The following is a 12,805-nucleotide window of genomic DNA, read 5'->3' as shown; positions in this document are numbered from 1 at the left end:
AAAAGTTTGGGCCCGGAACTTATTCTTTTATAAATTAAGCACTGGAGCTACCCCTATGATCACTATTTTGTTCTCGGTCATCTTAGTGAACTCTCATGGCATGAAACACTACGCAGAAAGGCTCCGAGCCTGGAGAAAACATAATGTTCTATACCCCAGGGCATGCAATATTTTTAGAGGAAATGTCTTTGTTTCAATATCGGTGTGATGGTTGATATAGCTACTAGGAGCAAGGAAAAGGTTACAAAATTTAAATGTGCTGACAGATGGCTCATTTGTAGGTTTTATTTATATTGAGGCTGGATAATGCTCAACGCGGTCTTTCTTTCATGTCTACTAATATTTTTAAATGCTCCTCCAAAGTTGGGGCTATATATAACCCATTTATGAATGTTTGCCAAGAATAAAATGTACGTCAACTAAAAAGATTTATTTAGTAAATAAGTATTACATGTACCAGTAAACAGTCAAATACTTACTGGAGTACCTCACCTCTCACAGGGGAAGTAGGCACAATTGTCCTGTCTCCCTTAAGCCTAATAGTAAATCCTGCCAGTCAAGCCCACAAAAAAATAGTTTGAGTACTATATACAAGATTAATATTTCATAAATCATCTTAAGAAATGCTCATATAACCAGTCTTGTGTGCAGGCGTGTGTATATCTGTGTATGTTTACACATACCCGTCTATGAAATCTGTAGTTATAGTCATTAATAATGAAGTGGCAAGTTACACTGGCACATAGGCGCGACTTGGGCTCAGCAATATTTTGTTAAAACCTTAACAGATGTGGTATCGGTTCACGCGTTTGCCACCTTAGATGGGGGAGGGTGTGCTGGTGATGCAATTTTTTCATTGGGCCATAATGCACTTTGCATGGTATATTTTTATGACACATTTATTTTGGTGCCATTACTAAGAGTTATTTTACAATCAGGATTTTTTCATTTTTAAACAGTAAACGAAATTTTGTTAACCATTAGTTAGGACATGCTTAAGCTGCCGCAAAATGCACCTTCCGTCTTCAAAAGAGAACGGGGTTTGAAGCTGCTGTCTGCAAGTTACAACGAACAATGGATCCTGACTGCACTTGCAGTTTCCTGGGTTTCTTTGCTTAAGAGGAGGCAGATTAAACAAAAGGCAGTGGTAGATCAGCAGTGTCCTTTGGGACCAGGGGCGCAGCTTCAGCTGGGGTGTTACACCCCCATAATCAATGTATTTTCTGGGAAACAGTTGGGTACAGGTGCTTTCAGTCGGGTTTCACCAGGACTTATATATATATATATATATATATAGCCCCAACTCGTCTTCAACTTTCTCCTCCTCAAGAACAAACGAGCATGGACCCAAATATCTTGTGCATTATTTTATTCTGCCAAATCCTCCTTTACGCGTTTCGGGTGATCCCGCATATATATACACACACACACTCACTCTCTCTCCCCGTCTTTCAGTAGTGAAAGTCTTAAAAAATGTTGGTTATTTTACAAAATATTGTGATTTCTCTCACTTAGTGCACCTACCAATCTGCATTCCTCTCTCTTTTTAAGATCCTTTCATGCACCCTGCTTGTGGCATAATGTATTTTAACATTATATTGTTTGGAAATCTGAAGCCCCCCCCCCGCCCAAGCTACGCCCCTGTTTGAGACTGTCATTTAAATATGTTAGTCCCTCAGACACTAAAGGTGGTGGCAGGAAAACCACACTGGGCCAGCCACTGGGTAACACAGAGCACAAACATCTTCAATTCATCTTATAACGTCAAGAGGTTGGTTACTATCACCGGCACGCCGCCATCTTCGATCTCATACATTGTTATTGGTATCGTGTCTTTGCCTCTGTGGATAATGTTTTATTCACTGGTTCACTATATATCACACATTTAATATAAAGAGAGTTTCAATGTAAACATACAGTATAATATAATACGACTGAATAAATATATATTTTTTCTTCTTGGCTCTTCAATAAAAAGAAAGGACACCATTTTTAAGTTATTGAATTTCGGTACCCCCCTTCGCCGCCCCCACTGCAGCATGACACACAATGACAGAGATACAAATTTAACAGTCTAATGCAATTGTGCAGCATAGCTATACTCTCCGACCTGATTACTTGCAATAAATACACCGAACGCTGATGTATCCCAAAAGCGCACAGCCCATGTAATCGCCCCAGTTTGCGCTTTTTGTGCTATTTTTGCCCCTCTATTCAGGATGAGCGTGTGGGGATGTTCATCTTTCCACTTTCACAGGAAGACCAGACTATGGTAGGGATTAGTCCTTTGATATTTTCAAAGCGCGGGATTAATTTGTGCGTGTGTCCCGGATCAGCTGCACAATAAGTTTTGAAGACGGGCAGGTCATTCATTTAAACTGCCGTGCACAAAACTCACAAAAGCCAGCTTGGGAAATTGGCATTGGTCGATGAAATGCCCAGAGAATGGATGGCCTGCGTTAACGCGTACTCAAAAAAGCTATTTTGTAAATAGTGCATTCGTGTGCGGTGTGATCCACAAAACATAAAATGGCTTCCATTAACAATAAAAAAAAAACTGAAAAAAGGAGTCAGCCCCCCTCCCTCTATCCAAACCGCTCATTACACATGACATATCATTGCATTCATAACTATGCATAAAGTATAAATAAGTATAAAACATCCCGACAAGGAAGCTGAAAATTTCTGCCATTTTCTGCCATTAAGAAACACAAAAAACATGCAATATCAAATGTAAACATTTATCGTAGCAAACATTAGAAACATTGAGGGAATGCAGCAACTGAGCTATTTCTTACTATATATGAAATTCATTAGGAAAGGAATAGCGCATATGGTTTGCAGAAGGACTTTGCACAGGAATTGCTGTCTGTGTTTATCTATATATATGATATATATGATATATCTCAGATATATATATATATGTCAAAAAACTGCAATTTGCAAAACTTTGTTTAGTCTTTTGGGAATCTGGAGAATCCAATGTTCAATAATGGGGTAAATATCTGCATATGTAGCAGGCAGTCAGTTTCATAACTCACAATTTCAGAGATGTTTTAGCACACAACTGGGTCAAATTGGTAGGGAATAAAGCTTTTAGAATTTGCATCCCCAGATTCAAAATCACAAATTAAATGTCAGACACTGTGATTCCTAAATGTTATCTTATTAGGCTGCTTGTGCCTTCAACCAAATTTTGTTCTGTTTCCCGCCAATAAGCTTTAGGAGACATATCAAGAATTTGAATTCGGCCCTGTGATGCTTTCGTAGTGGCCAGAGAATACATTTTCACTACAACACACAAGGTGCAGAAAGAATTCATTGATGTTAAATGTCAATTCAACAAAAGTTAATTTTCTCCTGCACAGTCGTATGAGACCGCCACTATAAGTGACAAAAAATTATCCAGTTGTAAAAATGCCATGAGCATGCAAAGATATTTAAATGTGTTGCGATTTAAGACACAGCCCTTGCATTATCGCTGTAGTTAACATTTTCTAGAATTGTGCTACAATTTGGTCCAAGTTTTTCCAGACAAAGAGTCAGATTTGGGGTAAAGTAGCCATGTTTTTCATGCAAAATATATGTGGTTCGTACCTAGGCTGTGCTTTTCTTAAGTGCAATTTAGTTTGGTGTACTCCACGTCAGGGGAGACATGGTTGTAAGTTTGTGCTTTTTACTACAAATAATAGTTTTTGCTTGGAATTTGCAGGATTGCCATTTGGGGCTGAAGCTTTGCAATATCTCTGCAAGGAATCAAAGATGGGAAGCGCTACTTTGGAATGTGTACCTGCCTACGTCCACCTGGATCTGGAACATGGCGCTATTAACGTCTTTTCTATCTGCATATTTTTAAATTAGATTGATTTCTTTACAACAGTGGTCTACTTCATATCATGCTTACTTGCTTACTTGTTGAAAGTAGGTTGGACAATCCACGAGACGGGCGAAAAATATGTATATATGTTAGACAAGCTCTATTCTTAATTAAACATTAATTTCAAAAGCCGATTCTAAATCTACAGGTTAAAACAACCCTATATTTTGTATCCTGTCATTACAAAAACTTAAAAAATATCTTTGGAGGTTGAATGATAGACCTGTTTTTGACACTTCTAACGAAAATGTAAACTATAAGGTATTATTCCATGAAAAACAGTCCTCTTTCGCCAAACTGCTACAATGAACAGCCCGACATCTTTTGATGAAGATGAGGTAACCCCCAATTTACTATGAAACTCTAAGGTATGTTTATCCCTTAAGAGTGATTATCTTCAAAATTCATTTAAATAACAAAATTCTAAACTTTTCTACCCAAAGAAATCCTTGATAAAAGTTGTGAATAAAAAAAAACTAAAAGAATTCTGTTTAACGGTTTAAATGGACATTATGAAAATATTTCAGATGGCCTACATATGACAGTTCAGATCAAAGAAAAGAATGTTATTGGAAAATTTAACTTAACATAATTTAGACCAATTCATCATTGCCCTGAAAAAGGAATCATTTATTGCTCATATGGAGAGATTTTCCAAATTCTGCATAGTCTGGTCTAAAAGCCACTCACTACGCTTTTTCATATTTTTGTGTATGTCAACGTAAAAGTATGCTTCCCCAGCCTGAGCTAAGGGTTATGAGAAAATGAAATGAGATCCTGAAAGGATTTCTGCAGTTTCATCAGTTCTGTTCTGACATAATCTTTCTTCTAACGGAGGATGGGTTTTTTGAGACCACTGACTGAAGAAGATATGCTGTTGAAAATGCTCGTCATTTGGTTTTATTTTGTGTAGTTGTGTAATACAACACAGACAGGTTGGTTGAAAAAGTGGGTGTTTACTGTGACAAATTACGAAAGTCCAAGTGAACAACTTAGCCCTCAAATGGCATCGAAAAGCACTCGCATACGGTTGGTACCACTTGGGTGAGATTTCAAGTAAAGTGTTGACTTTAAAAGATACCTTGAATTGTCTACCTCAAATATAGTGTAGTTGTTGCTGAAAATAGACTACCTCGGTCTTGGTTCTCAATTTGAAATCTTAAAATGAAAATGTAGATCCATGATCTAATGAAAAAGGTCAAGTGTTACACAAATCTGCACTTGAACTTGACTAAACTGAACTGCTACTGCTTTTGCAAGCACATTTCTTTGTTTACAACATTGAGGATTGGAAGAAATAGATGAGAAGGCCCGAAATGTGAGCTGAGGGCTGTCGATGATTAAGACTACGGTCGGTCAAACATGAGAAAACTTTGGGTTTTAGCAAATTTTCTCAAGTTCTGTCGGAAAAGTCTTGTTCAGGTGGAAGGTTTCAGCAGATGAGGAGAAGTATAAGCACCTCATCTGGTGGGTGATAGCCACCTGTTGTTAAATGAGGGAAATAAACAATAAATCATTGAGGAGTGACATTTCCTCCTCTTTCTCCAACCTAAAAAAAAAATAATAATCAATGTTTTCACCACATTTTATTCCAGTTTGAGTCGGGGCACTTTAAATTTCAAAATGATAATTTGAGGCATGTTTTTATTACATCCACGACTCAAACTGGATGAGTGTTTTGAAAACATTTTCTTTATGTGCAGTACTAGTGTCAGGAGCTGCAAAATCTTTGAGGCTCAGAAGTGAGCATGGCACCCTCCAAGCAGATCCGGTGAGTGGATGGAATACACAAAATGCCCTCACACACCGCAACGGCCTACCTTTGGGAAGAAAATGCCTTTAGCGGGATTGTCGGAATGTGGGGATAGATGACTGAACCCAGCTCTCATTTCTTTCCATGGTCCTTCTGAAATTTGTGTTTTTTAGCAGCCCAATGATACCGTTACACCCGTCAGTGCATAGCCTTTTTCGGAGCCAATCTCAGGGTATGTGATGCGGTACTGCTTTCAATGTCTGAAGCGAGCAATCACGGACTGTGAGACAGTACGCTTCGGTTTGGATCTGAGAGAACATTGGATGCACGGGAATAGTTTCAAGATGAAAATACAACTTGACCATAACAAGAGATTTGAGCACACAGTGCAATTCTTCATGGAAATATAAAATATTTCACCTTGAAAAGAACCTTACAACCTACGTTATGGGAATTCAAAAGACCAGATCATACATTTTTACGCATAGGTAGAAAAAAAACAGCTACGGAAAATTGCAAAACGGACATTCCAGTTTAACTCTAATTTATGAGGGATTAAAACCTGTTGGACCTCATCCAAATATATATTTTTCTTTTTTTTTTTAAAGAACAGTGCATTGCGGCAGTGGTTATTAAAACTAGAAAAGAGGTTACTTTTTCTATTTACTATAAAACACTGTTAGTAAAACCCCCCAATCTGATTCTTCGCATGACAGGCGAGATGTCTTCAAAGTAGTCTTGCCTGGATTCCTTCTTTTTTTTTTTTAGCTTATAAAAAGTAATAAATAAATAACATACTCCAGTCAGTTCCTTCTATTTACACACTTCGGTTGTCACAACCTATTTTCCCAAAGCCCACCCTGTGCACTACAAACACTTGAGGCCTTTTCTCAGTTCATTATTAACAAAACAAAAATATATAAACAAAAAAAGAATTCCCCCCCTCCCCCCTCAAACACTCTTGGTCACAAGTGTAATATTAAAAGGTGTGTTTCTTAGTCATTAGTATTTTCCAAACAGCAGACATACAAAAAAATCTTGAAATGCTGAGTCCGCCATTTAACTCAAGTTCCCAATGTTTTATTGGGAACCAACTGCTAAGCCCCTTGCGCACCTTTCTTGCTTGGAGTGGATGCCATATTGACGTTGTTGGGGGAATCTTCAAAGGATTACTTGCCTCCTTTTGCAGCCCTCACCTGTGTGCCCGAATCTTTGGCTTTTACAATGTCTGTGTCGGCACGATCTTGATCCTTCGCCTCCAGCGTGCGGGGCTGCAACCTCTCTGCAGCCGATGCCAAAGGAGAAAATGCCCGCTGCCCTGCCCGGCATTGTTCTATCGGTGTGATTTCACCCGATACAGTTGGATCTCTCCCTGGGGCAACTCCCTTTGTTTCTGCCCCTTCGCGCCAGTCCAGTGACAGGCTTTTGTGATCCAGCACCCTCACTCCACCTGCCTGCCCAGCATACGACCTCCCCAAAAGTTGGATGGGGTAGGAACCCTGACACTCCCACTCTGCCACAGTCTTCTTTTCATCACTCTCAGAGCCTTGAACTGCAATTTGGGGCACAACTGGACCTTTGTGTTCTTGGAGGGGCTTTCCAGCTGCAAGCACCGTCGCAGCATTGATTTTAGTGTCGACACTGGAAGCCTTATGTGGCAAGCCTTTCCAGTGAGCAAGCTTGGCTTCGTCTTTTGACTCCGCTTTGGCACACTCCGATGAGGCTGCTGCCTCTGGTTCATCAAAGCTGACCTCCTGAACAGCTTCCTGCTTTTTGAATGAATCCCGCCGCTCGGATAAGTTCAACCTCCTCATTACCACCACCTCCTGGTCCCGGTCATGCCGTTCTCCCGACCAGTCGCGGACAATTCTACAGTTTCCTTGGCAGGTGCCCCCAGCACCAGGCAGTCCCTGTACATGCAGCTCGTTGTCTTCCCCAGCATCACTCATCCCATCACACAGAGGCACCTCCAGGGACAGCCTGTGGCTGGCCAGGGTCTTTTTTTCTGCTAAATACGTGGCTATCTTTTCTGCTGACTGGACCCGCTTGAGGAGTGGAGATCGTGGGGCTTCTGTACTCCGTGGCCGCGACACCTGACGGATTATGGTGGGTGGGGAGAGCGTCTTACCTTGGAAGGCATGAAGATTCTTGGTGAAGTTGGGCAGAGGCGATGGGGACCTCTGTGGGGAAGGGGGCTGCGGCATCGGAGGGGTGCAGGCCAGCGGAGAAGGTGGTATACTGCTGGTGGACTTTCTGCGACCCACCTTGTAGCGCTGACCACTTAGCTTTGGTGCCAGCCCGTGCAGAGAGTTGGGTCGGATGTGTCCTGCGGGGGAACTGGGTGTACTGGAAGACGGGGATGTGCTCTGTGGAGACACATTATCTGTAACAAAGCATAAACAAGCTGAGTAACTACAGTCCTCTCGAAAATGGCATAATCCGTCCCAACAATCTCATAACATGCTCTCAATGACTTGCAGTTCATTCTCATATTATACACACACACATCTCTCTCTCTCTCTATATATATATATATATATATATCCATATCCATCTATCGATCTATCCATATATATTCAAGTTCCAGTCCTTTCGTACAGCACACTTCAAAAGTGAAGCAGGCACAGACTCCTTCAAGGTGCGAAAATTTGTTTATTTACTTGTTCCCTTCAACATGTAAAGGCTAATGCCTCGTACATGACGCCTTTCAACCGTCAACACACGTTCTTGATCACAAGAACGCGCTGCGCAATATCTCAACCTTTTAAAGAGGAAAATAGCGGCCCTCTTTACTTACCGGGTAGTGTTTCTGGAGCAGGACTGCGGCAGGGGGTGGCAGGCCCAGGAGAAACACTATGCGTAGGAGACCCTGGAAGGCTCTCCGTTGAGGAAAGCGAATGGTGGAGGCCGGAGGAAAAGCTGCGGCTGGTGTGTAGGACTGTAGTCTGCTTGGAGATCTTCTTGAAAAGTGAGCGCCTTCTGAATCAGCCCCAAAAAAAACCCCAGAAAACAAATCAATCTAATTATTTTTTACTTGAGACAAGGTACACAGCACTACTATGTGTAACACCAGCTTGAAAATGCTAACTAGAAATGGCATTCAAGTGCATGTCATCCATGTTAAAACCACTCAAGGTCAAGTACATACATCTGAAATCACAACTGAACGCAGGCAAGAATATCATTTCAATAACAGACACCCAAGAATGCTCCACTGCATGGATTTCTTTAGGAATAGTAAACATCTGCGGACTGATTTTAAAAAATGACACTTATTACAAAACCACTTTAAAGGGATTACTCAGTGGTATTGTGGAAAAAGAACATTCTTTTTTGGATTTCTGCAAAATTGCTCTGCGTTAAAGAAGGACGCAATTTCTATCACAAAGTCATCCCAATAACACAGTCTTAGAACTTCAGATAAAGTGAGGACTGAGAAAGCCTTGTCGGTGAGATGACTGGGCTTCGCCTTTAGAGAAACTCATGACTTAATCAACACACAATGCACAACAGGTCTGACTGTGACGAGGTTTTCACGAGGAGGTGAACGGATGAAGCATTTTCTTTCATATACTCCAGTACAGACAAGACTTAGGGCTTCAATGTCAGCCTTTAGCCAAGAGAACAAAAGTCAGAGGCCACAGACAAAAAAAGGTTCTGATAATACGCACAGACATCATGCTTACATTGGCTGCACAGTGGCATGTGCATGAAGCACAGGTCAAGGGTACATTATGCTGCATGAACGATCAATACCACCGCATAATGTATGAAAAAGGATGTCCAATAGCTGGAAACAGAGCGATGGCTAGACGGGAGAAGCGGAGAGGTCGACCAGCCAAATCTGTTTTACCCCACAACCATGTACCCCAAGTACCTATTTAGGCTCAAGGAGGGGTAACAGCATTGACAGGCTGGCAGGATTGAAGACAGACACAAACACCGGAAAGCCACTTTAACAGGGTGTGTAGCCAGCCTATGGTACACAACCTCTCCGGATGATGCCCTTGTGGCTGCAACCCAAAAAAACTCCTACATCATGACAACTGTACCTCAAATAACTGTATGTTGAGGGACCCATGAGGCTGTCATTATCAGTGCATAACTTTGTAAGATGCACAGATTAGTACACACCTGTCCTGGCCTTCCCTTTTACGGCTTTTCTTGCTTCTGCGTGCCATTCGACCTTTAGAGCTATTCTTCCTGGCTGGGCCGATTTTGATGGACGTATCCTCCAGCGGTGTTGTTCTCAATGCCACCTTGTTGCCACTCTATGGGGAGAAAAGGAAAAGTGAGCACTACTTTTGTGGCACAATTTTATCGAAGCGCAACAGAATCAAGTTAAGATATTTTAGTAACTTCTTTCTGCACAGCATCATCTGACACTCGGGAACAAAGTGAGCGGCTGCAGGTTGTACAACCTGCTGGCAACAGGCTTCATCCTCATTTAGAGACAATAACCAGATGTCTACAATCAAGGCCACAACACAAGGGCTGTCTGTTGCTTTCGAGATGATGATCAAAGCACTTCATCTGCAAACAAAAGTCAAACACCACACAAGGCCCAACTTCAATTAAGTCCAAAAGCTACGGAAGAGTAAGCGGTGTCACAACATAGGGCTGAGATCTACCATTTTCCTATGCTTGAAAAATGACCAACTATCGTTCTTAAAATTACTCTTATATTGGCCAATATTCATCAATACTTTCATTGAACTGTCTACTGATTGTTGACATGGGTTTTTAAATTTTAATTGGCCACTTTGTCAGTTTTGCGTCACAACAAAATGGTTCCTTGTCTGTAGGAGTAGTTTTTGCAGCTTGAATAAGTTTTGGGATTTATTTATTTATTTGTCGGACTTGTATAGCGCATAGCTGCCCCAGCGATGGGGCGTCCCAGCGCGACCAAAGACAATGAGGGTGGCTGGCGAGAGGGCAGTTATGCAACAGTGGGGAAAAGCCAGGTCTTGATAGCTTTTCGGAAAACCAAATGACTCTGGATCTCTCTGATTGAAACAGGAAGCAGATTCCAGAGTTGCGCCGCAAGACAACGGAACGAGCGCCCCCCAGCTCTCGCTCTAACAACACGAGGGACACTTACTAAGGCCTGATTGGCCAATCTAAGAGGTCGTCGAGGCACATAAAGCTGAAGCAACTTGGACAGACCCAGGGGAGCCTGTTGAGTAAGGATCTTATGTGAAACACAAAGAGTTTGAAATTGGATTCGTTTCCCAACAGGCAACCAATGTAACTTGGGCAGGACATGGGAGACAGAAGCAGATCTCGGCAGTGTCACCAGAATGCGAGCCACAGCATTCTGGATCCTCAGCAGACGCTGAACGCAAGACTTATTGGCCTCAAGATACAATGAATTGCCATAATCCAGTCTGGACAGATTTGTCGCCTGGATAATGGTCTGGCGTACCCTAGGGAGAAAAAAGCCAAGTATAGGCTTCAGGCCGCGCAGTAGGCCAAAACATGTCCCTGCCACGGCTTTAGCTTGTGTATCAAACGTGAGTCCGCTATCGATCCAGACCCCCAGGTTCTTAACCGCCTCTTTAGGCACTGGGGCCGGTTTAAGGCTGTCTGGCCAACACTGCTCAGACCACAGGTCTCGGTCTTTCCCAAATAACAGCACCTCGGATTTACTGGCATTCAGTTGAAGGCAGTTATTAGCCATCCAGTCTGCAACCTCTACCAGGTCCTCCTTAAACCTTCCTAAGCTGGTGTTGTTCTTTTCAGAAAAGGTGATCACCAATTGGGTGTCATCGGCGTATGACACCAATGACAACCCTCTCCCCTTGGCCACCTGTGCAAGAGGATGCATATAGATATTAAACAGAAGGGGGCTCAGGATAGAACCCTGGGGCACCCCCGGTTGTAGAGCGCACCTCTGAGATTGAAATGGAGGCACCCAAATCTGGAAAGATCTTCCCGTCAGAAAAGCTCGACACCAATCCAGAGCCCGATCCCTCACTCTGATGTCATACAAGCGCTTCAACAGAATTTCATGGGAGACAGTGTCAAAAGCGGCACTTAGATCAAGAAGAACCAAGGCCGCAGAGTCACCATCATCCAGAATCCCTCGGATTTCCTCCGTCACAGCCAGCAGAGCAGACTCTGTGCCGTGGCGGGCTCTAAAACCATTCTGTGAAGGGTCAAGAATTGCATTCTGCTCAATAAACTCAGTAAGAGTCATATGCACATGCAATTCCACCAATTTTGACAGAAGAGGAAGTTGTGAAATAGGGCGATAATTTCCAGGCTCGACTGGGTCCAAAGATGGTTTCTTCAGCAAAGTAGTAACTTTCGCATGTTTCCATGATGCTGGTACTGTAGCTGAGGCCACAAGAAAGATTAACCAGTTCCAAGCATACTGGCAAGATCATCGGAAGGACTTGACAGAAAAGGTTCGGTGTCAATGGGTCAATTGGTGAGCCTGATTTGATTTTCCTGCAAAGCATCTCCAGACCTGCGAGAGATAACAGCGGAAACGATAGCAAGCTGTTTGGTCTTTGGGAGACCGGGACAATAAGCCCGATCTTCCTGCCAGAACTAACCACCGGAGGGAGACTTTGATATACTTTTTCAACCTTGTTGACAAAGTATTTGGCCAGGTCATTGCACTGACTATTGGATGAAATATGGGAGATCCCGGACACACCACCATTCTTCATATCCTTGAGCAGGGAGAATACTGTCTTCGATGAATTAGAGCTCGCTAAGATTTTATTACCAACATACTCAGCCCTAGCTCTCCGAATTAGCTTATGGTAATGTTTAATGGCCATCCGATAGTTGGTTTTCTCAGCTGCATCATACGTGCGTCTCCACACTCGCTCAAACTGTTTGCAGTGTTTTTTAGCTTTAGATAGAGACTCGTTAAACCAGGGTTTAGATTGGCCCCGATTTATCCTGGTCTGCTTAGCCGGGATTCAGCTATCCAGGCCTGATATTACCCAATCGCGGACTCCCGTGTCAGCCGCCTCAATGTCCTGTGGTAGTTGTGGCCTATGGTTAGACCAATATGCAGACAAGCCACTACTGTCTAGCTTATGCCACGGTCATTTTAGAGCAGAGGTCGAACAATACTCTCTCGGCTGGCCCCGCCACCGTAGTGTAAAGATCACTAGAAAATGATCTGTCCAACATTGTGGGACTGGAGGATAGACCTT

General features: G+C 42.5%; 1 protein-coding gene across 3 annotated transcripts in view; it reads right to left on the bottom strand.

Annotated features, from left to right (window-relative positions):
* Positions 1 to 2,729: 2,729 nt before the first annotated feature.
* The window catches only part of MAST3 (microtubule associated serine/threonine kinase 3), a 268,364-nt gene continuing 258,288 nt past the window's right edge, over positions 2,730 to 12,805 (bottom strand). For all 3 annotated transcript variants that reach the window (XM_085638360.1, XM_085638358.1, XM_085638359.1), the window contains 3 exons: positions 9,765 to 9,901; positions 8,428 to 8,609; positions 2,730 to 8,013 (listed from right to left, as the gene is read on the bottom strand). In XM_085638360.1, coding sequence (XP_085494486.1) covers positions 6,800 to 8,013; positions 8,428 to 8,609; positions 9,765 to 9,901 — 1,533 coding nt within the window. In that variant the 3' untranslated portion in view covers positions 2,730 to 6,799. The remainder of the gene's footprint in view (positions 8,014 to 8,427; positions 8,610 to 9,764; positions 9,902 to 12,805) is intronic.

Source organism: Triturus cristatus, chromosome 12 (assembly GCF_964204655.1).
Source record: "Triturus cristatus chromosome 12, aTriCri1.1, whole genome shotgun sequence".
Classification (NCBI taxonomy): domain Eukaryota; kingdom Metazoa; phylum Chordata; class Amphibia; order Caudata; family Salamandridae; genus Triturus; species Triturus cristatus.
The sequence above is the reverse complement of the archived record's forward strand: the minus strand, read 5'-3'. Positions and strand labels throughout refer to the sequence as shown.